The sequence below is a fragment of the Lactuca saligna genome, chromosome 8 (assembly GCF_052625555.1).
Source record: "Lactuca saligna cultivar CGN05327 chromosome 8, ASM5262555v1, whole genome shotgun sequence".
Taxonomy (NCBI): domain Eukaryota; kingdom Viridiplantae; phylum Streptophyta; class Magnoliopsida; order Asterales; family Asteraceae; genus Lactuca; species Lactuca saligna.
Window position 1 is genome coordinate 207,358,458 of NC_136424.1, and position 25,978 is coordinate 207,384,435.

General features: G+C 39.1%; 1 protein-coding gene across 1 annotated transcript; it reads right to left on the reverse strand.

Annotated features, from left to right (window-relative positions):
• Nucleotides 1-15,340: 15,340 nt before the first annotated feature.
• On the reverse strand, nt 15,341-15,742 carry LOC145010456 (uncharacterized). Its single transcript, XM_078968995.1, has one exon. It carries the CDS (start codon nt 15,740-15,742, stop codon nt 15,341-15,343), a length of 402 nt encoding a protein of 133 aa, XP_078825121.1.
• Between the last annotated feature and the right edge of the window lie 10,236 nt (nt 15,743-25,978).

A 25,978-nucleotide genomic window follows, 5' to 3' on the forward strand; every position in this document is an offset into this window, starting at 1 on the left:
GACTCGGTGAGTCGAGTAGCGATTCTGGTCACACGTTAAGTGACCAACTCGGCGAGTCGGAGGCTAGACTCGGCGAATTGGTGCTGGAATGAGAAAAACCCTAATCCGGAGTTTGTGCTATATATAAAGAACATAATACCCTCTCTTCAGCCTCTTTACATCCCTTTTGAGTCCCAGAAACCCTAATAGTCGTGTGTGAGAGCTTGGAGAGTGTTTGGAGCTTTGAGAAGTGAATTTGGTGGAGGAGACTTGAAGAGCAAGAGGCTACCATCAAGGATTTCATGTGGATCTAGAACCCACTCTAGTTTGGGACACATTTGAGAGGTATTAAGTTGTTACCTTGACCTTTTCTTCTAGAATCATTCATATGTGGAGGCTAGGGTTTTCCTTGGTTAAGGGAATTGTTATAGAAGCTAGATCTGAAGCTGAAACTTTAGATTTGAACCTCTTTTGAGTCCTAAATTCATAAAGTTTCAAGTCTTGGATGATTGGTGAAGCCCTTTTCGTCTAAAACCCAACCCCTAGTGTGTTTTGAGTTTATATCTCCTTGATATCACGTAAAGTTTGCAACTTTACGTGAGGAATAGATTGTAGAAGGGTAGATCTATGGATTGGAGCCCCAGCATGTCTTAAAAAGCCACTGCATGGGTTAAGAGATGGAGATACTCGGCGAATCGCATGGGTGGACTCTGCGAGTCGGATGAAGATAGGCAGGAACTCGACGAGTTGGAAGAACAACTCGGCGAGTCTGTTGAATGTTGCCTTGGACTCAGCGAGTTTGTTCTTGGACTCGGCGAGTCTGGTCGTGGAGTCCTAATCTTTTATGGTTGAGTTGCGAATCGGGGAGTCGAAGGATGACTCGGTGAGTTGAGCATGAAGGGACTCAGAGTTTGTTGGACTCGGCGAGTCCTGGGGCGAATCGGCGAGTTGAGTCGTAGATTGGGAGTTTCTGTGTATAGGGACTCGACGAGTCGACGGCGTAACTCGGCGAGTAGAGTCACACATGAAAGTGGACTTTGACTGAGGACTTTGACTTTGACCAATAGTTTACCAGTTGACTTCTAAGGGTATTTTGGTAATTATTGGTATTTATTGAGTTCAGTCTTTTGGTATTAAACAATGGTGGAGTTCGTGTCGGAGGTTGGAGCAGCGTGATCTTATCTCTTTAGTCAGCAGTTACGAGGTGAGTTATCCTCACTATATCGACAGGGTTTAAGGCACCAAGGTCGGCCCTTTATCGGATCGAAATCCGGGTAGTTGTTATTTGCTATGTTATTGCTTTGCTATATGCTTGCATCCTGGTAGTTACGATGGTATATGTTATAGACTTGGTTAAGTTTAGAATCCTGGTATATAGGGGATGATGTATATTAGTGACCGATTTGGTTTGTATCCTGCGTAGAGTATGCTATGCATGTGATCTACTAGATCGGTTGATTGACGATTAATTGTTATATGGTTATATGTTTATGTGCACATGGTTGGTTGACTGGGGTTGGGTTGAGGCGGGTCCAACTTTGTGTTGTAGGCCAACATACCCAGGGCGGACCGGATATTCCAAAGGCCCAGCGAGCTTTCCGGATAGGCTGTAGGCCCCACGAGGGCGGACCAGACGTACCGAGGCTCGGAGAGTAGACCAGGCTGACTGAAGGTCCGACACGGGCGGACCAGTCATACTGTAGACTCAAAGAGTGGACCAGGTGGGTTGAAGGCCCGGTGTGCGCGGACCGACCACACTGCAGACTCGATGTATGTTGCTAGACTCAGAGGGTGGACCAGGTGGACTGAAGGCCCGGTGCGGCGTACCAGTCACACAGTAGACCCGACATGCATGGCTGTTTTGTTTATGATATGATATGTTATGTGTATGGTATATGTGGTTGGTATTTTGGGGGTAACTGACTAAGATTTCGGGGTTGTAGTTTTCAGTGTATTGTTTCAGGTACTTTAGGAGATCGTGGCAAGGCGAAGGCGTGATCGTACCGCTCCTCATGTTTTATGTATTTCTGATGTGGTTTTGGGAAATATTCTGATAATAAATTAATTGAAAACCTTTTTGTAATGAATTAATGAATATGGGTTGTTTCTGAAAAGTTTAAATTGGTTGAAAATTTTTGGATGTTATAGTTTGTATATCCTTCAATTCTTGATGATTACAACAATCTAGGATATTTTCAAGAAAGAGTGATTTGTGTAAAATGCACTGGTTTTAATCCTACTTTTAAGTTATAAATTTAGCACACAAAGGCAGTGAACCTATCTTTTAGTGGTATAGATGGATAAGTAGAGTATCGAACTCAGGGAACAGAAATTAAACTAATAACTAATTTTAACTAAGCAAGTAATAAAAGTAAAGGTTTTTCTCTAGTTTAACAAGACTAGAAACTTAAAAAAAAAAAAAAAAAAAAAAAAAAAAAAAAAAAAAAAAAAAAAACACGGGATTTAACTAAAAGCTAACAAGTAAAAATTCACCAAATTTTGATAAAGAGCTTCTGTTTGGGTCCAACCAATTCACTCCTATGGTTATTTTTATAGTAATGTGATATATTAATTGTTATCGGTTACCAACTATAATGGTTGGGTTCATATTCGCTAATACTAACCCTTAGATAATTAATTATTTCAAGCAGTGCCTAATTGTTTAAACTAATTAATTCCCTAGTTCAATTATTTTGATTAAATAAGATTTGTAATTGGTTAATCAGGTGGGTGATTCAATTAACCTCTTGTTTCTTGGTTTATCAAACAAGCTCACACATTAATTTACCTATTCTCTTATTAATTCTAGTTTCATGTTCATTATTCCTAGTCATATGATAAAGTAGTCACATAAACATATGAGATTAACAACTAAGAGATGTTTATGCAGCTTAATTGTCTTCCAATTAACAGAAAATAGTTGTAGTTAATGCATAAGGTTCTTTAACAAACTTAATCTAATGAAATCACCAATAAACAATCAACAAAAGTATCAATTAAACCATAAGAGTAATTTGGTTCTTCCTAAACAGAAACCATCCGAGTTTTAGCTCATGATTACAAGAAAACCAGGCTCAAAAATGAATTTGATTAAACTAAACATAATGCGATCCTAAGATTAAGTGGAAAATATAACCTAATTCGCTTCCAAACTTCAAAATATCAAAGGTTAGGGTTCTTCAGGTCTTCAAGGGTTTCTCCAATTGTAGCTCTATCTCCTAGGAAGCCAGAAAAGTCTTTAATTCGGATTAAGACTCCATATTTATAGTTATCAGAAAACAGGGGCTACTCGGTGAGTAGGTCGTGGACTCACCGAGTAGGTGCGTGGAATCCATGTACGACAAGGATTTTTGACTTTTCTTTGGGAACATTCTTACGAACTCGTCGAGTTGATGCATCGACTCGCCAAGTAGATGTGTAATTCTTCCTTTTTCTTCATTCATTGGTCTCTAATTGCTCCTCCTTACTCCTTTTTTCTCTAAAGTTGTCTCTTGGACTGAAAACACAATTTAAGCATCATGAAGTACCTTTTGTCCATATTATGCATATAATTAGCTAAAAATGAATAAAAAAAATATATGCTAAACATATATCTAATTATGCAAATATCAAAATACCTCACACTTGACTTTTGCTTGCCCCCAAGCAAAACTGAATTTTAGCACATTAGAATCACATAGGACAACTCCAATCGAACCCAGCCATTATGCCAAGACCGCAACGCATGCATTTGTGTCTAAAATTTCCCTAATAACCCCCCATACTCCAAATACTCACAATCCTCATAAACGTTCGCCCACTTTTTCTGAACGATGCTCATTTTATGCATCCCTCCGAATCCATCCCCAGAAAACCTCTTAACCTCAAGGTATTTTTGATTGAGCGACCCAATCATACATAATCTAGAAAAAACTTACAACTTTTTGATACCACTATGGAGTCCTTTTTGAATTCTTCATTTTTTTGACATTTGATCTTTGATTTCTTTGAATTTACCACCTTGTTGTTTGATTTTTGATATCTTCAACTTTTGAATTTTTCTCTTCGGATTTTTGATCTTTCATATTTAACTTTGATGCTCCAAAAATTCTTCATACTTTTCTTGTAATTCTCTCTCTCTATTTTTTTACATGTACTCACTTTTTTTTTTCTCTCAAACCCCTACATCCTTAAGCAGGGGCGCTCAACTTCAACCTTTATTGGCTAAAGATAATAATTTTCTTGGATACATTTCTGGTACACAATGCTAAACATATTGCATCCTTCAAACAAAGCAAGGTCGTGTTTTTGTCCCTTGATTTCACTGGAATAAGGAAGCCACAAATGCACTAGAACGTATATAGGCTCAACTAAACATTTGGGTTTTCATGCAATCATCCACACAATTCTAACATAGAATCCTAATTACTTTTTACCAAATTTTGTTTAAATTAAATCCTAAGTGTATTTGGCATGCAAAAATATATAAAATAGACCTAAAGTAGCATATTAGGATTCTAAATTTACTAAGATGTAACCAACTCCCCACCCCACACTTAATTCATGCAATGTCCTCATTGCATGTTATGCATGAAAAAAAACAAGAAATATAAAGGGAATTGGAATAAACTCCCTTGGGATAGCAGTTGCGAAGTTGGTTTTCTTCAATTAAGCTCCATCCTTGAATGACTTTAGACATGGGAACAGCTCATCCATGTCTTGGGTGTCATCTCGCGTGTGGTAGACTTGCAAATGACTCAATTATATAGGACAAAGCTCCTAGAAACCTTATGAAGTGAATCTTTACAAAAAATATGGATAACACTGCCATTAATATGCCCAAAACAACTCTAGGGTTCCAAAAATATAGTTGAACTAGGCGAATATTGTTGGATAAGGTGTCTAAGTCCATAACTATTTCTGGTATGTACTTGACCCGACCCGGCATGGTCCATTTGGGTTGCATGGCACCATGCAATTGGATAGACTAAATGAGAGAAATAACACTTGGAGATTATTAATATATTATAAGTTCTAATATATTAATAATATTATTTGATTAGTTTGATCAAGAATTAATTTAGAATTAATTAAGTGATCAAAAGATAACTAATTAAATATATGGGTTGATTAAGTAAATCATCCATATCTTGTATAGTGGGCTAAAAGGCTCCATGGATCATCAAGTTGGGTTCCACCCATAGGATGCTCCATGGATGCTCCATGGGAGTTACAAACCCATGGGTCATGGAAATGAAGAGTCATGACACATTAGGGTTTAACCCTAGATGTGTCAACACTATATAAGTAATATGATCTCCTCCCAAATCGGCTACACACTAAGAATATAGAGGGCTTGGCCGATTTTGTGAAGTGAGTATACTCTCATAAGTTCTTCCAAAAGCATTTGGTGTTGTGTGAAGCATTTTAGGCATCACACTTGGGGTGCTAGGCTCACAAGGTTTCAAGGAACACAAGCAACAACAAGGTAAGTTATTCTATCTATACTTTATGTTAAAATTGTTCCCCATGTATGCTAGATAGGAATATAACCTTGGAATTCAACTTTGCATGACAAATTAGACAAACATAGATCCAAGGTTATTAGGGTTGCATGTACACTTAGGAAGTGTTAGAATGCTCAAAACCCATCAGTGGTATCAGAGCCTAGGCTTGTTTGTTCTTATTTGTTCTTAAAAGTTGAAAACAGAATCGGAAATTTGCTGTCTGCGAATGGACTCGTCGAGTCTATAGGGGGGACTCGTCGAGTCCATGTGTATCTTCAACCAACTCGGCGAGTCATGTTCATGCACTCGGCGAGTAGGGTCGAATGAGTGCAGAATTTCGATTCAGTTGCTGGAAAATGAATTAGAAACATTACCCTAAACTGTTTTAGTAAATGTAAACTTGTTTTTGGTGGTGTAATGTCTTGCTAATTCATTTACAACAACTAGTTATCAAAATTACAAAGTTTTATGTAATTTTTGATTGTGTTCATATTCATGTTCTTGTTCTTATGATGTTTTAGATGATCAAAGAAAATTTTTGTAACCTATTTGGTAGTTTAATTCTTGATCATAATGTGTTTTAATGGAGTCCATAACTTATCCTTAAGTTATGGAAAACCAAGAGTCACACTTGAGTTAAAACCATTAATAAAACACAAGAGTTATAAAAATGAAGAGTCTTCATTTTTATTACTCTATTAAACTCATAAGTTACAAGAAATGAAAAGTTTTGAAAGTTACAAAACTTGCCCTCAAGTTTTGGAACAAGTAAAGTTAAGTTAAAAAACTTTAGTTCCAACCCCTAGAATTTTAAAAGTTAAAATTCAATCCTTATACTTATATTATGATGATTTAATAATTATATATATATGTATAAGAACAAGTCGTCTTACCGCTAGTACGCCTCATTCACGAAGCCGGTCTATAAGGTGGGTATAAGGTTGTTGCCTATAAAATGGTGACTTAATGGGTGTATATTCTCACCCACCGCTTGCTTGACTGGTGGAGGGTCGTTAGCCGAACGGGTAAGACAAGGACTTATAAATTCTCATTCAAAGTATGATGAATATAATAAAGTAACTAAATGTTTATTAAATTCCCAATCTTAGTTACTTTAGGAAAAATGTGAATAAGGTGCTAATCCATGAAATTACACTTTACACTTTGTCTGAGTCGTTGGTGGAGCGTGTGTGGTTAACCGGCACACTAACTTGGACTTAACAAGGTAGGTAAAGGGTGACTTAAGGTTTATTATAGTATCGGTGGAGCGTGTGTGGTTTACCGACACATCGATTGAGTGATAAACTTTAAGGGTACCAAGTGATTTGCATGGTTACTTCACACCTCGTTTTGTGATCCTCGGCATCCCAGTCACAAAACCTGGAGGGCACTCCCGAGATTGAAACATGCCTTTGAAAAGTTCATTGGATCTCAAAGAATCTAGGAATTTCTAAAACCAATAAAAACTAAATATTTAATATTTCGGTTTTCGTGGTGGAAATTGGTGAATCGTCATTCACCTACCTTTCAAATATGGTATAGCTTAGATTACGGCATACCTCTTCTAAGTTATATTATATTGTGATTGGATCCTAGCCTTAATATTACATTTGGGTGTTTTATTAAGGACTCTCTTAAATCTAAACTAAACTTGTTCTTCTTTTTCAGATGTCTTCAACTAATGCTTCTGGCTCGAATCCTAATGGCTCCTTTACTCTTATGAGTCTATGTGGGAAAGTCACCTTTGATGGATCCAACTTCAATAAGTGGATCAGAAACATCAGGATGATTACCCGCTACGAGGACAAAGAATATGTCCTTGACAAGGAGCTTAAGGAAATTGACGAGTCCACTGCAACTCCCCAGGAGATCGCTGACTTTCATACTCATGAAAGAGATGCAACCAAGGTGGCTTGCATCATGTTAGCCACCATGACAGCTGAACTCCAAAAGTCTTATGAAGACTTCTACCCTTATGAAATGCACCAAGATTTGATGGAAAGATACCATCAAAGTGCACGACAAGAGAGGTACGAAGTCATCTGCTCCATGATAACAACCATGATGAAGGACGGAGAGTCTGTCACGAGCCACATGCAGAAAATGCAAAGGTATGTGGATCGTTTGCTGAAGCTCAATGTGAATTTCCCTGAGGAGCTTGCAATAGATATCATTTTGCACTCCTTACCATCGTGCTATGATCAATTCCGCATGACATATCACATGAACAAGGAAGAGGTCACCCTCAGAAAACTTCAGGGACTTCTCAAGACCACAGAAACAGGTCTTAAGGGGAAGTCGGTTGCTATCACTCCTACTCCAGACTCAACTCCGGTCTTGGCAATCGGGCAAAGTCGAGGGAGGAAGAGAAAGAGATCTTCAAAGGGTACCAAGGCTCGGACCCTTGATGGCTCTTCTTCAAGTGGAACCAAGAAAGGTTTCATTACTCCTTCTTCTGACCCAAAAGAGGCTGAATGCTTCTATTGCCATGAAAAAGCTCATTGGAAGCGGAACTACCCAAAGTACCAGCAAGATGTGAAGGATGGGAAAGTCAAACCCAACCATGCAGGTATTTACACTATCATTTCTAATAACTCACCCCATTCGAAATCTTGGGTCCTTGATACAGGTTGCGGTATTCATATTTGTTGTGACTTGCAGGGACTAGGAAGAAGTGAGAATGTGGAGCAAGGAAGAATAAACTTAATCATGGGGAATAGGAAAGTTACACCTATCACCAAGATTGGAGTTTATACTTTATCGCTAAGTAGTGGGTTAAATTTAGATTTGAATAAATGTTGTTATTCGCCAGAAATGGCAAGAAATATTATTTCCTTTCATGCATTGTACAAACAAGGTTTCACCTTTTCGTTTGATAATGAAGTTGGTTCGATTAATGCTTTCTTTAATAATGTACTTTATTTTAAAGCATTACCTTGTGATGGAGTGTATGAAGCTGTATCTATTGTAGATAACTTAGGAAATAATGTTTTGTGTATTGATTCTACTAATAATAATAACTTGGATAAAGCATCATTATGGCATTGTCGTCTTGGACATATAAGCAAGAAACGCATAGGCCAACTCCAAAAGGATGGAGTCTTGGAGTCGTTTGACCTAAAGTCAAACGATAGTTGCGAATCATGCTTACTTGGAAAAATAACAAAGTCACCCTTCACAGGCTCGTGTGAAAGGGGTGAGGGTTTGTTGGACCTTATACACACGGATGTGTGTGGACCATTCAAACATGCCACAAGGGATGCTAATCGTTATTATTTGACTTTTACCGATGATTACAGTAGATATGGATATGTCTACTTAATCAAGCATAAGTCAGAGACTTTCGAGAAGTTTAAGGAATTTAAACAGGAAGTCGAGAATCAATTGGGCAGGAACATTAAGATGCTTCGATCCGATCGGGGTGGTGAGTATCTTAGTTCAGAGTTCCTCGACTATCTAAAGGAATGTGGGATTGTCTCACAATTGACACCTCCCAGGACACCGCAGTTGAATGGTGTGGCTGAGAGGCGTAATTGAACCTTGTTGGACATGGTTCGTTCCATGATGAGTCGAGCTTCGCTACCAATCTCATTCTGGGGGTATGCCTTAGAGACTGCCGCCCATATCCTCAATCTAGTCCCTACAAAGAAAGTTGCCAAAACTCCTCACGAGATGTGGACTGGTAAAGTACCTAAACTAGACCACATCAAGATTTGGGACTGCGAGGCTTTCGTGAGACGCGAGAATCATGATAAGCTCGAACCCCGAAGCGAGAGGTGTATTTTCATCGGCTACCCACAGCATTCCTTTGGTTACCTCTTCTACAGACCTAGTGACAATGTGGTCTTTGTAGCAAGAAGAGGAGTCTTTCGAGAAAGAGAGTTTATAAGCCAAGGAGACAGTGGGAGGCAAGTTGATCTTGAAGAAATTCAAGAGTCAAGTGGTGAAGGAACTTCAAACTCTAGCCCTCAACTTGAGGAAGAAACTCCTGTTGAGCCAATTGACGAATCTGTACCTCTGAGGCGTTCCACGAGAGTTAGGAGTGCACCTGAGCATTACTATGGATTCCATATTACTGCAGAAGGTGAGACACTTATTAGTGATGAGACACTAGTAAGTCAAGATGACCCTAACAGCTACAAGGAAGCCATGGCGGGCCCCGAGTCTGCTAAATGGAAAGAGGCTATGGATAGCGAGATACAATCCATGTATGACAATCAAGTTTGGAACTTGGTTGAGAATGTACCAGGTCGAAAGACTGTAGGGTGCAAATGGGTCTTCAAGAAGAAGACCGACATGGATGGTAAAGTACACACTTATAAGGCTAGACTGGTTGCAAAGGGTTTCTCTCAAATTCCTGGAGTGGACTATGATGAGACCTTTTCTCCGGTAGCCAAGATTAAGTCTATTCGGGTTCTGTTAGCCATAGCCGCATTTCATGACTATGAAATTTGGCAAATGGATGTCAAAACCGCTTTCCTTAATGGGAAGTTGGCTGAAGATGTTTACATGAGTCAGCCAGAGGGTTTTGTCAGTAACGAGTACCCTAATAGAGTGTGTAAGCTTGAGAAATCCATTTATGGATTAAAGCAAGCACCTCGCAGATGGAATCTTTGCTTTGATGAAAAGGTCAAGGAATTTGGCTGTTCTAGGAGTGAAGATGAATCTTGTGTATATGTCAAGGCTAGTGGGAGTATAGTTAGCTTTTTGGTATTGTATGTGGATGACATACTACTCATAGGAAACGACATTCCAACCCTGCAGGAAGTAAAGTCCTGGCTTGGAAAGTGTTTCGCTATGAAGGACCTTGGTGAAGCTGCCTATATTTTGGGGATAAGAATCTTGAGAGATCGGAGTAAAAGACTAATTGGACTTAGTCAAAGTACCTACTTGGAGAAGGTTCTGAAGAGATTCAGAATGCAAGACTCCAAGAAAGGAGAGTTGCCCATCCAGAGTAACGCCAAACTGAGTAAGACACAAAGCCCTAGCACTGAGGCTGAGATAGCAGAAATGAGTCGAATACCTTATGCTTCGGCTGTAGGTTCGATCATGTACGCTATGACGTGTACTCGACCTGATATAGCCTTTGCCTTGAGCATGGTTAGCAGGTTTCAGGGGAACCCTGGCAAGGCACATTGGACTGCGGTAAAGACTATTCTCAAGTACCTACGAAGGACTAAGGACTGGGTCCTTACCCTCGGTGGGAGTGATGACTTGAGAGTTGTAGGGTATAGTGATGCTAGCTTCCAGACTGATAGGGATAACTTCCGCTCTTAGTCGGGCTGGGTCTTTACCCTAAATGGAGGAGCAATTTCTTGGAAGAGTTCCAAGCAAGAGACAGTGGCAGATTCTACTTGTGAATCAGAGTATATTGCAGCTAGCGAAGCGGCAAAGGAGGCGTTATGGCTGAGAAACTTCATTGGAGACCTTGGAGTTGTACCAGCTATTAAAGAGCCGATGGAAATTTTCTGTGATAGTGAAAGTGCTGTTGCCTTAGCCAAGGAACCAAGGGATCACGGGAGATCCAGACACATCGACAGAAAATACCATTTCATCAGACATCGGATCGAAGAAGGAATCCTCGTTGCAAAGAGGGTATCATCAGATGAGAATCCGGCAGATCCCCTCACGAAGGGACTGACTCGGGTTAAGCATCTCCAGCATGCTCGGAGCATAGGGCTGAAGGATGATATTAGATTTAGTAGTTAGATAATCTTGAAATTTGTAAAGTGTAATTGACATTTGATGATGAATAAAAGTGTTTTATTTATGAGTAAAGTGTTGCTATCTCTTGTCGATCGTTTACTATATTTCTTTTGCATGTTTTGACTTCCAGAATAATTTTGTTTGGTATAACATATTATTCAAACCTCCACAGTCGGTCATATGTCGGAAGTAGGTATGAATTAAGACTGTCATGTTTGGTTGTAGAGGTCTGGGACAAGGCTACAACAATCATGAGTGCTCATAAGTTCTGAGCATTGGACTCAACCCACGCTCACTGGAATCACTTCATGGAATTCTATCTCGAGTGATCGTGAGACGGTAATATCATATAAGTCTTTAAACCTAGAGATATGATTTGTTACTTACAAGTTGGTTATGCATTGATTGTACGAAAAACGCATTGGTAACTCGATGTTATAAAATCGTGCTCTTGTGTGTAATTCAATGAGTAGTAGAACAAACATATGAGTCGAAGTTTATCTGTTCCTTCTTGGATTAGAAGCTGATATCTGGGCCCCTCGATGATTTTGTTTTGACCTATGTACCGGGCTCGGTCAGAACTAAATTGATGTGTTCAATAAAGTTCTTTGTCAAACAAATAGGAAATCGGGAAACAAATGTTGGACAATAAGTAAGACATTGTTCCATGTATTTGTCCGACTGATATCTAGAACAGAGGATTATATGATCACTTATCTTAAATGGCGTACCATCATCTTCTCAAGTTTCGAGAAACCTTGTAAAGAGCTACGATTGCCGATCGGTTCCTGAAGTCATACTTGCAGTAATAGTTACTAGACTTATCCAAGTGGGAGACTGTTGGATAAGGTGTCTAAGTCCATAACTATTTCTGGTATGTACTTGACCCGACCCGGCATGGTCCATTTGGGTTGCATGGCACCATGCAATTGGATAGACTAAATGAGAGAAATAACACTTGGAGATTATTAATATATTATAAGTTCTAATATATTAATAATATTATTTGATTAGTTTGATCAAGAATTAATTTAGAATTAATTAAGTGATCAAAAGATAACTAATTAAATATATGGGTTGATTAAGTAAATCATCCATATCTTGTATAGTGGGCTAAAAGGCTCCATGGATCATCAAGTTGGGTTCCACCCATAGGATGCTCCATGGATGCTCCATGGGAGTTACAAACCCATGGGTCATGGAAATGAAGAGTCATGACACATTAGGGTTTAACCCTAGATGTGTCAACACTATATAAGTAATATGATCTCCTCCCAAATCGGCTACACACTAAGAATATAGAGGGCTTGGCCGATTTTGTGAAGTGAGTATACTCTCATAAGTTCTTCCAAAAGCATTTGGTGTTGTGTGAAGCATTTTAGGCATCACACTTGGGGTGCTAGGCTCACAAGGTTTCAAGGAACACAAGCAACAACAAGGTAAGTTATTCTATCTATACTTTATGTTAAAATTGTTCCCCATGTATGCTAGATAGGAATATAACCTTGGAATTCAACTTTGCATGACAAATTAGACAAACATAGATCCAAGGTTATTAGGGTTGCATGTACACTTAGGAAGTGTTAGAATGCTCAAAACCCATCAAATATATCGTGTACTCGGCGAGTTTATTGCCAACTCGAAGTAATATCGTGTAATTACCCATGTATTCGCTGAGTAGGCTATGTGCACTCGGCGAGTAGGCGATGGGTTGAGAAAAACTTCCTGTTTGTTTACTCTTCGACTGGGGTGCTACATAGGGGTAATCCAGTGACTCTTCTTCTAAATTCTTCAGCAAGAACTCACTCAATCACTCCCAACTCTAACGGACTCGACCTTAATAGAAAAACATCACACTCTCTTTCAAAACATTCCTCACTTGAATCTTGACCCTTAAGACTCTAAATGCATCCTAACCTTCAAACCTGAAAAAAAAATGCAACCACGAGTGAAAGCAACCAAAACAAAAATCCTAAGAAAAAAAACGATCATCCAAGTTCAACAATGTTTCAAAACCAAACACAATAAAAACAAATAAAAATCACAAAACAACCAAATCTCAATCTTCCTTGTCCTTATTAGCTCCCCCAGCACTACTTCCTCCCTCTTCATTTTTCCTGTGCATCCTCACCTCCTACTTCAAAATATAAGGATAACCGTGTCCGGGTCTCGGGGCGATATTCATTTGTTGGAAGAGATATTCAAACGATTGATTGTTGTAATTTATGCCTCTCCTAATATCATCCAAGTATCAACGGTACTCAACTTGATTCTACCCGTCATTCTCATCCTCCACCGGAATAACCGGTAGATCTTCTTGGACCATTTCGCTCCTTTGCCTCACCAGCCGCACCGGCTCCTCGGGAATTACCGCCTCGTCCTCATGCAGAATGGCATTAGAATCTCCAAATATTTCCACAATTCACGCCCTCCTATATAAAGTAGTGTTGAAAGGAGGGGGAGAAATGGCGGTTAATGCCCTTGCTTCCTGCAAATCCAAAATCCCGTATGATCTCGCGAGTCTAGTAACGAACATCTCCCCATTGATTTTGGAGTTCACTTTGTCTTTGACTGCCCCGCCCGCGAGATATTTAGCCAGGCAGTAAGGAAGGTTGCAAAAAACATCGGGAGTAATAATGCTCCAAAGATAGAAGATATCAAGTGTCGGGACTTTATCATCGTCTTTACGCATGTTGATTGTGCTGGCAATAAGACGGTGAACTGGTGAACCGATGTGGCCCTCCTGAGCGGAAGATGGAATGTACTCTCGGTTGGCAATAGTGTTCCACCAAGTGGAAGCAACAACCTCTTCGGGAAGGTCATTGCGGCACGAGTCCAAAAAGCTCTCGAAGTCTTCATTTAGCATGGCACTTTGGTCGTAAATGCCAATCCTCCACGAAAGCTCAGCCATGCTGCATTGTCGCAGCTCCCCATCGAGTGAGAATGAAATAATATTGGGATTATAATACTCACTACCACCTCGGAATGAAATGGTAGCAAAGAATTCCCAACACAATTCCGATTAAAACCGGTTCTTGGATTTTGAACAATTGTAGCCAACCATCACAAATGATGGTGGAATCTCCCACATCATAAGCCTTTATCAAGTATGGCGTTAATTCCTCCTCCAACCCGACTTTTCCCAACCAGTCCCAGTTTATGGTATTAGGAAGGTGGATCCCATTCTACTTTAACGCTTCCAGTCTGTTTTTAGCGCATGCCATTGAAGATTTAGAGGTGATTTGGCAAAAAGAAAGCCACAGGATGTCTCCTTGGCTTCCCCGACGTGAAGTTTGGCCTCTCCTAGACATGGTTCCTACAAAATAAAATTAAGAAAGCACAAACAAACAATACCCAACAATTAAATTTCAATAATACATATCTGTCAAAACACCTACTCGTCGAGTTCAAGAACTACTCGGTGAGTAGGAAGAACTTCGGGACCAGATTATCATCAAACCATTTTAGGTCCGTAAAACATCTAATTCTTCATTGGGGTTTGTTGTACTAAGTCTATAAAACACAAATCCAAAAGAAATTTTCCCTAAAACCTCCTAATTCATACTAAATTCAAAACCCTAAAAATTAAGGAAACCCCAAATCCGAGTTTTGGGTGAAATAAGGGATAAGATTTGATAAAGCTTTAACCTTTAACAAGTATTGAGGGTAAAGATCAAACCTTTTTGCTTCAAAGATGGAGATTCAACAAAAAAAATGTAAGAAGTGGCTTGAGAGTAGATATGCACGGCGGGTATGAGGGTAATGTTTAGAATGAGTGAAAACCCTTATTTACAGACTATAAACTACCTATGTAAATTTTCTACTCATCGGGTAGAAAAGTCCTACTCGCCGAGTAGGTCCACGTATTCGTGAGTTGCTAGGTTTTTTAATATGTACTCGCCGACTATGCGTATAAACTCGGCGAGTAAGTCTTGCAGATTGGAAAAAAAAAACTTAACTTTTTTGATTTTTAACACACCGCCCCACACTCTAGGCATTGATTGCCCTCAAGCAATCATTTAAAACATATTTTCAGAGGAAGAATGAAAATAAAACAACACCTAAGAAATTAAAAATAAAATAAAGGGAAAAGAAATGCAAACTCTAAATGCGGGTTGCCTCCCGGGAGCGCTTCTTTTGAAGGAGTCATTAGCTAGACTCCTCCCCTGCTACGTTTCTTCCATTCCCTCCAGTAGAAGCGCTTCTTCTATGTCTTCATTTCTTGGGACTCCTTCTTCATATCTTTTCACTCTATGTCCATTTACCTTGAAAGGGGTACCATCTTTTGATATTAACTCTATAGCACCATGTGGAAACACCTTCTTTACTAGAAAAGGACCATCCCATCTTGACTTGAGTTTGTCCGGAAAAAGTTTTAGTCTTGAATTAAAAAGCAACACCTTTTTCCCTTCATGAAACTCTTTATTACTCTTGATCCTCTTGTCATGCCAACTTTTGGTTTTCTCCTTATAGATTAAAGAACTAGTATAAGCATCATGTCTAAGTTCCTCAAGAGCATTCATTTGCATCAACCGGTTGTTCTTGAGCTCCGCGATGTTGAAGTTGCACATTTTTATAGCCCAAAAAGCTTTATGCTCGATCTCCACCTGTAAATGACATTGCTTTCCATAAACTAGCCTATATGGTGTAATACCAATAGGTGTTTTGAAAGCTGTTCGGAATGCCCAAAGTGCATCATCTAGCTTGTCCGACCACTCTTTCCGGTTGCTCCCCACCGATCTTTCCAAGATTCTGTTTAAGGCTTTATTGCTCACTTTGGTTTGCCCACTCGTTTATGGATGGTAAGATGTAGAGAATTTATGAGTTACCCCATATTTCCTTAACACCTTCTCTAGTTGATCATTGGAAAAATGAGTGCCTCGGTCACTTATAAGGGCTTTTGGAACTCCAAATCTTGAAAATAGCTTCTTCAAAAATCGCACCACCACCCTGGCATCATTAGTTGGTAATGCTTGTGCCTCCGCCCATTTGGATACATAATCCACCGCCACTAATATGTATTTGTTGCCTTTGGACATGGGAAATGGTCCCATGAAATCAATCCCCCAAACATCAAACACCTCGCACACTTGAATACTTTATTGTGGCATTTCATTTCGGGATGAAATGTTTCCCGCTCTTTGACATGCATCACATTCTTTGACAAATTGAGCTGCATCCTTAAAAATTGTGGGTCAATAAAACCCAATATCAAAGATCTTCTTAGCAATCTAGTGTGCACCATGATGTCCACCGATGGGCCCGCTATGACAATGCTCCAAGATTTGTTGGCTTTCATTCCCGAACGCACATCTTCGTATGATTCCATCCGCGCAACTTCGGAAAAGATAAGGCTAATCCCAAAAGTAATATTTTATTTCTGAAAAGAATTTCTTCTTTTGTTGGCGGGTAAGATCTTTTGGGATGTATTTGCTAGCTAAATAATTAGCTATGTCCGCGAACCATGGCTCTTCTCCGGTGGTCACCATAATGTATTCGTCCGGGAAGTCATCTCCAAGTCTATCTTCTTGCAATTGCGGGTTTTCAAGCCTCGATAAGTGGTCCGCTGCTACGTTCTCCATTCCCTTATTGTTGCGTATCTCGATGTCAAACTCTTGAAGAAATAGAACCCATCGTATCAATCTTGGCTTGGCATCCTGCTTGGCAAACAAATACTTGATAGCAGAGTGGTCAGTAAAAACAGTTGTTTTAGATAAAACTAAATAAGGGCGGAATTTATCAAAGGCATACACCACAGCTAATAATTCTTTTTCAGTGGTGGTCTAATTCTCTTGGGCCGGATTTAGAGTTTTGCTTGCATAATAAGTGGGTCAAAAGTGCTTATCAAACCTTTGAATGAGGGCAGTTCCTAAGGCAAAATCACTAGCATCACACATAATTTCAAATGGTAACTCCCAATTCGGGGCAATAATGATCACGGCATTAGTCAATTTATCTTTTAGGAGTTCCAACGCCTCTAAACATTCTTTAGTAAAATGGAATGGTGCATCTTTTAAAAGCAATTGTGTTAGAGGTCTAGTTATTTTAGAAAATTCTTTTATGAAACACCGGTAAAAACCTGCGTGTCCAAGAAAACTTCTAACGCCCTTTACATTAGTTGGTGGAGGTAATTCGGCAATGGTGTCAATCTTTGCCCGATCCACTTCAATTCCCGATTTGGAAACCTTGTGGCCTAGAACTATACCCTCATTGACCATAAAGTGACATTTCTCCCAATTAAGAACTAAGTCGGTCTTTTCACACCTAGCAAGCATCAAATCAAGGTTAGTGAGAAAATCATGGAAGGAAGATCCAAAAACAGAAAAATCATCCATAAAGACTTCAATGAATTTTTCCACCATGTCGTGGAATATGGCTGTCATGCACCGTTGAAATGTGGTTGGTGCATTGCATAACCCAAAGGGCATGCTTCGATAAGCGAAAGTCCCACTAGGGCAAGTGAAAGTGGTCTTTTCTTGGTCCATGGGGTCTATGGGTATTTGGAAATAACCTGAAAAGCCGTCCAAGAAACAATAGAAACTATGGACCGATAATCATTCTAGCATTTGATCAATAAAAGGTAAGGGGAAATGGTCTTTACGAGTGGCATTGTTTAGCTTTCGATAATCGATGCACACTCTCCAACCGGTTACTGTCACACCCCCAAACCAGAATGGCGGAAACATTCGGGGGTGGATGACTTCACGTAGTACCATAACAATTGAATATTGTAAAGAAAGTAACACAACCATCATATATATAATAAAAACGTATATTGCTGCATTATACATATTTCCAAAAGAATATTACAATATGATGATGTAAATGTTTAATAATAAATGTCCTTAGCGTTCCTTCATCAAAAGCTGGTGGTTACCTGTATTACTGATTCCCGGAGAAATACAAGTGGTTTTGAAAAAGTTTCAACAATTAAGTTGGTGAGTTCATAAGTGTGTTGTATTGAAAAGTATGTCCTTTTGGTAGCAAATCAATGAACGAAGTTTTTTAGAAAATCCAATATTTTTTATAAATAGTTTGATAAGTTCTCAAAGTGTGAGTGCATTAGTGTTTTTCGTACTTGAATGATAAAGATAAACTTTGTGCTCAAAATAATGTAGAAAACTGAATGCATATATGAATCTCGTAAATCAAACATGTTTTTTTTTATACTTTCATGTGAATTTTATAACCATACTATTGACACTGACTGCCTGTAACAACATTCTTCAGGTGTTGTAGTGTTATGACATTTGTCACCCCAGACCTTCCGGTCTAACTGTAGCTAACAGTTTAGGTGCGGGGTTGTCAATCCCGTATAGATCTATACACAAGTATCACGCTCTCCCTCCAAGATATTATGGTATATAATACAGGACTTGAAATGCATACATAAGAGTACATTGAAGTTTGAATATCTCACATCGCTTAGTATAAATAGATTTACGATAAAAAAAACTTTAATTCATTTTGTTTGAAAGTATTTCGTTTTTCAAGATATATACGTAAGAATGTATGAATAACTTGCTAACTATACCCATTATAGTTTTTCAGAAAGTATGCTCCATTTGATGAAAATAACTTGATAATATACTAGCCCTTTTTACGTAAAGTAATATGTTGGTATCGATAATCAATAAGATAGATGTTACATTTATGTTTATAAAACGATACTTTTACTTGTATTGTACTTGTATTTCCCCCCTATAACATGAAAAGACTTGAAAGGTAGGGGTATGAACTCACTTGTTTGGTTTGAAGAGAGTGGGGCTAGAGTCAAGCAGTACTTCAACCACGGAAAGCTGCGTCTTCGAGCTCCTCGGGGATCTCGGTAGCATAGAACCTTCGTCGGGGGCTCGGGTGCGGAAATCGAGGATGTCGGGACGGCCTCTGGTGCTTGAAAGTGTGTGGGAGTAAGTGAGATTTAGTAAGAGGTGTGCTAAAATCCGGAGCTTATGCCTTCTATTTATAGGGCTGGAAGGGCGAGTACGTTGGGCTTACCAGTGGAGTACGCTGGGCGTACCACCGGAGTACGTTGGGCGTACTTCGGTTACGCTGTGTGTAACTTTGCGTCATGGCTTACGACTCGAGTCTAGCTAGGCGTAGATCAGCAGCCGATGGGACTCGACCCTGAACCTGAGTACGCTGGGCGTACTCCTACATTACGCTGGGCGTAATCCCGGCTTTCGTTTTCTAAATTCTGTAACTTTCGCGTACGGGCACTGTTTTTCGCGTTCTTTATATCCACACGTAGGTGAGATTATGCTCTACAGCTTTCATTTAGACTCCGTCGGCTATTTTTGACTTTATTTTTAATGATATGATTTTAATAGGTCGGGACTGCTAAAGTTTGTTAAAAATTCATAGTTTCTTTATTCGACGTCGGTTTTCGCTTGTCTTTTTATCATTTTACTCCTATTGTGGGGACCTTTAACTTTCGTTTAGTTTGTGTTATCTAAATAATGCTCGATCTTCAATTCGAGTTTTTAGCCCTCTACTACTGTTACGAAACTTAGAAAATTCGTAACTTCTTCATACGAGGTCCAATTTGGGCGATCTTTTTATGTACGTTTATAGTTTAACGAACTTTACAACTTTTATTTAGATACTTAAGGCTAAAATGCATTTTATTGTAATTTCACTTTTTACGTTTAAATAATGTTTTAATGGTGTGTCGTCAATATTCGAGTGGTTATAATTTCTTCAATATAACCCGGTTTCGAATGTTCTTTATGTTTTTGGAAACCTTGGCACGATATCTAACATTTGATCCATCCCAATTTAGATATTTGAACACTTTATTTTTGAGGTTAATTTCGTTGATTCCAAATAGTTTTTGTTGTATTTGACTTTTGAGTGTTACACTTGTAACAACCCGAAATTTCCGTATCATTTATTGTAACTCTTTCGTAGTACAATTCGCGCAACCAATCGTCGTTTCCGATTTCGATTCCCGATCTTCCGTTTAATTAAGTCATTATCTGGTACACATTTAAAATGACTTAATGGGTGTCTTAATACATTTAGAAATCATTTTAACACCCAACTTTAGTGATCGGAATATTTCTAGGAATTACCGTATCGGGTTACGGTAACTCAATCGGGTACGACCAAAAGCCTCGTCTAACACCGGTATCGGATAGAATTCCACCGTGTCCAAAACTTACACACTATATAAACGTGTTTAAGACTCCAGTTGAAGCCTTTGGTCAATTTCTCAATTAACACTCACAACCTCTCTCCTCAACTCAAAATCAAGGTCCAAAACAAAGATTTAAGGCTTGAAATCAAAGAGGTAACACCCCTAACTTGTTATTCAACCTCTTTAGCCTTCAAATTTGGGTTTAATTTGTGTTTTGGGACCAAGAACATGAGTTTACAGCCAAGAAACTAGCTTGGGCCGTAAACTCCAAGAAATGGGGTTTTTAAGCCCTAAAAACCCTTCCTTAGCATGGTTGGACATTAGATATGACTTAATGGCTTAATGGAAAGGACTTATAACATGTAAAACATTGATTTTGAAGGAAAAAAGTGAGTTTACGGCCAAGACACATTCTTGGGCCGTAAACTCATATTCAAAGGGTTTTTGAGCCAATTAACCCTTCCAAATCATAGTTGGGACTTAGATATGACATTTAGGCTTGCTAATCTAGACTTGGAACACTTTAAACATAATTTTTGGGTAATAAAAGTGAGTTTACGGCCAAGACATACTCTTGGGCCGTAAACTCCTCTTAAATGGTGATTTAGTGCCTTAAAACATGTTAAAATGCTTTCAAACTCAACCAATGGCCTTGTGGTAAATCCTAGATTCATCTAAAAATGATTTGGAGACCTTAAACACAACATATGCCCTACATATGTGAGTTTATGACCAAAGAACTCCTCCTAGGCCGTAAACTCCTAAAAGTTTGTAAAATGGTAACCTAAATTCATAACAATGCTTAGAAAATTAGTTAGAATCACATGTGATTGTCCTATATAGTTCAAATTAACCATTCTTAGCCATGGGTGAGTTTACGGCCGTAAACTCTATGAGTGTGGCCGTAAACTCATGTTTTAAATGATGTAAATTCATTCCATGTGTTCCAAGGCATTTTAGATAATCCATTCTAGCAACCCCCATGTCCATTTAAGCCATTTAAACACCCAAAACCACACCCACATGAGTTTACGACTGTAAACTCATGTATGTGTGTGTTCAATAGTTGTAATCTCCTTAAAATGTTTATTCTTGGGGAGTAAACCCAAGTCCCAAGTCCCTAGTGCCATTACACGTCCGAAGATGTCACCCGGGTCACTCCAAACACTCGTTTTGAGGTGTTTAACCTCATTGGAGTGTAATGTTCCATATGATTAGTGAAAGTATCCCTAATTGTATATATATGGACATTATTTCATTTTACATAGGAACATCGCGAGTAATCAAACCCCGAACCAACGTCTAGCATTCAAAACCGACACGTTTCCGAGTCCGGTGAGTTCATACCCCTACCCTTTTTCACTGTTTTCACTGTTTTCAGGGGGGAACACAAGCAAAGTACAAGGAAATTCTTGTACTCAAAACATGTTTTCAAATGTGTGTTTCATATTTCATATGCTTTTATAACTGATTACCACAACTGATAATCATTTGAACATGCAGATCACGTAACATATATTTGTGAAATAGGTCTTTAAACTGTTATGTTTTACATATATTTCACAAATGGTTTTCCACATTTTATCAGTTAAAAAGCATGACATTAAACATTTGAACATAATACCTGTACACTGTTTTGTCCTCGGTAACACTCCACACATATATACGAGTGGAGGACTATCATATTATTACTAGTAAATTTGTTAATCCTGTATGATTGGAGACACATCCTCGGAGAACACTCCACCGAGATACGCGAGTGGAGGACTACACCCATAACCAGAATCTCTGGTATTTAGAGAGCGTGACTTGAGTGTATAGATCTATACGGGGCTGACTACCCCACACCCGGCTGCTAGCTACAGCCGAACCGAAATGGTTCAAGGGTGACGAAAGTCATAAGTATCTGGACGACTTATTGCCACATGTGGACTACTTATTGCCACAGGTTTTCAGTCTATTGTATGGTTATGGAACTCGCAATTAGGATAACAGAGATTTACTTATAGTAATAATGAACCACTTTATACATCTTTTACATCTTTTACATCTTTCACTTACAGTAACTATCAATCAGGAAATTACTGGACTTTCCTGGGGAAAACATGGAACATAAACATGATTACATCTTTTACATCTTTAACATCGTTTACATTAGAAACCAACATGCAGGAAAGCATGGGGCATTCCTGGGTAACACTTACATAACTAGAAAGAGTAACAATTTGATAACATTACATCTTTTACAATTTGTAACATACAATAAGGAAAGTATGGGACTTTCCTGGTAACACATGATAAGTAAACAGAACAGTTTAATCAGTCAGATTACCAACTATACATCTTCACATGAATAAACATGTTTTTAGTGTACAAACTTACTATACTTTACATTTGTGAAACAATAACCAACTTTTAAGAAAATACGGGATTTTCCTGGTGTTCATAACATTTCAGAAACAGAAAGGAAACTCGAAACATTTTCACAAACAAAAACCGCTTATGAACTCACCATCTTTATGCTGATTTTCAAATCGCTTGTGTTCTCAGGTCAACGTTAGAACAGGTACTCGAAGATCCTTTTTGCTTGAAGACGGTGTGCATGAAGATCCGTTTCATTTTGTCTATATATACTATGTATCACAACTGTACACACTTTACTTTTGAAACAACTGTAAAACTTTATTATGTAATGTAATGGTTGTTTTACTTTACTTACTATGTGCATTGGATTTGATACTCAACGTGGAGTCAACCTCGGAAATGTTTTCGCCTTCGGTTTTCGGGGTGTGACAACACTGCTTTTGGAAAATATAGGGTTGTCACAGTTACCGTTCGTGTTGGAATAAGCTAATTCTTCTCGTTGGTTACGACCGTCATTCCTCGTTTCTTGGGCACCACTTGGAACGGACTAACCCACAGATTGTCAGAAATAGAGTAAATGATCCCCGCATCTAAAAGCTTGACTACTTCCTTCTTGACCACTTCTTTCCTGTTTGGGTTTAATCTTCTTTGGTGTTGTACAACCGCCTTGGCTCCTTCTTCCAGGTTAATCTTGTGTGAACAATAGGAGGGACTTATTTCCTTGATGTCGGTAATGCTCCATGCTATTGCTCGTTTTCGCTTCTTCAATACTTGAACTAGTTCTTCTTTTTCAGATTTGGAAAGGTCAGAGGCTATTATAACTAGCTTTTGATGGCCATCTTAGGGGAAAGTGAAACATCCCAAAATACGACCCAAAAATTTTTGTTTAAAATTACTAAAAGTACTAAAATAATATCACAAAGTAAAACCCATACGACAATGTTTCAAAACAGTAAATAATAGTTATGTAGAACTGTATCAAAAATGTATCAATCACATATATGAAAAACTAAAAACATCTCCCAGGACAGCTGAAACTGTGGTGTATGCGATGTCATTAACCCGAGCTCTTCCCTTTACTTGCGGAAGTGCCTGAAACCAAAACTGAAACTGTAAGCACGAAGCTTAGTGAGCTCCCCCAAACTACCACATACCATACAATACATATAAACACATACTGGGCCTTGCCCACTGCATCGGACCGAAGTCCGGAAACTGCATCAGACCGAAATCCGAAACTAGCCAGGGCCTTGCCCTCTCCGGAACTACTGAGGCCTTGCCTCCTGCATCAGACCGAAGTCCGGAACTAACTGCATCGGACCAAAGTTCGTAACTGACTGCATCGGACGTAGGTCCGGAACTACTGATCATAGCATGGCACAAACATATCAACTAGCATGAACATATAAATAGCATACTGCATCGGGCTGTAACCCGGAACATATAACACATAATCCTATCTGAGCCACGAAGGCTTCAAACATAATAAAATCTGCATTGGACCGAAGTCCGGAAACTACTACTAGCTATACGGGCCGGCATTGTGGCCTTAGACCCGTTCCTATTGAAGGAAACTCACCTCGTGATCTGGCTGCTGAGTGTATGGCTCTGGAAGCTATCTGCTGCTGCTTCGGTATCTCCCCGGCTACAATTCCACAAATACACTCAATCAAAATACTAATAACTACATTGGGGTAAAATGACTCGTTTACCCCTGGCTAAAGTCAACTCTCCTGGTCAAGGTCGACTCTTCTGGTCAAAGTCAACTTACAGTTGACCTGACTCGCCGAGTTGGGCCGCCAACTCGCCGAGTCCCTACTCTCATTTCTTAACCCTGCTTGATGCTAATCGTCGAGTATGGCTTGAACTCGACAAGTTCCCATTTGGTTCTAAAACTCATACTATCTGCATCCGACTCGCCGAGTTGTATGAACAACTCGACGAGTTGTTCTTGAAATTACGAAGATTGCCTTAGACTCTCTGAGTTGTATGAACAACTCGTCGAGTCCTTCCATTACTGAGCCTAACCTCTGACTCACTGACTCCATTCCACTACTCACTGGTCTCCACTCGGAATCACTCAAAGGGGAAGGATCGGGGACTCGCGACTCGACTCGCCGAGTCCGAAGAACGACTCGCCGAGTCACATGCATGCAATTACTAAAAACTTGATTCTGATTAAAACCACTGCATACAATACATAGATCTGAGTTCCTAAGGCTGGTTTACCACGTAAAGTTTCCAACTTTACGTGTACAAATGCATACAAAAGGATATAAAGGCTAAAAGGGCACTTGGAAGAGTAGATATAGGGCTATCATGCAAAATGGCTTCATAAAGTTGATTGATCTACGTTTTTGGAACTGAAACATGGCTACATCTGAAAGCTAATGCATCCAATATGATTTATCTACCAAGAACAAGCTAAAGAATTGGCTAAATATGCTTATAAAGGAGAATCAATCATCAAAATTGGAAGAAACCGATTATTACCTCAAGATACTCTGAAATAGGTGCAAAAACTTGGATCTTCTTCCTCTCCTTTGGATCTAGCCTCCTTCTTCTCTTCAAAACTTCAAGATTTAGACAAAAAAAAGCTCAAATACTCAATGGAATGGTTAAGGTTTGCCAAATAATGCTTTGAGGGTGAAGGGGACGAGTTTGGGGGCTCATAAGATGGTTTAAATAGGGTGCAAACCCAGGGATTTAGGGTTTCAACCTGGCAGGCCGACTCGTCGAGTCCCGAATATGGACTCGCCGAGTCGCCGACCTATACGCTGACCAAGATCACGACCCTACTCGACGATTTGGGCCATAGACTCGTCGAGTCCCTCTACAAACTTCTAAAATAAATACTATAAAAGCAACATACCAGAGACAGGTCGTTACAGAAAGCATACTCCAAGTGATTTGGTAACGTTTTTAGCTCTATTTATGGGTTTTGTATGTTAGAATCGTCGAGTACAGGAAAGGAACTCGGTGAGTGAGAGGCTGAATTGACGATTTCTACCTTTTTTGTACATGAAATTGGAGAGTAGATCGGCCCTACTCGCCGAGCAGCTTTATCAGATTTCCTTATTAATTCTTCATATTCCGCTTCTTCTAGCAGCCTCTCGATGTCTTTTTCAGCATCGAATTCTTCATCAAAGAAACTGGACTTGTTGGAATCTTCATTATCACACTTGTAACATCCCAAAAATACAGGCCAAAAATTTCATTTTTTAATTACATCATTTTAAAACCAACAATGTAATAAAACATCTGTAATATTATGTCATGTCAAAACCAAAGTAAAAATAATCAA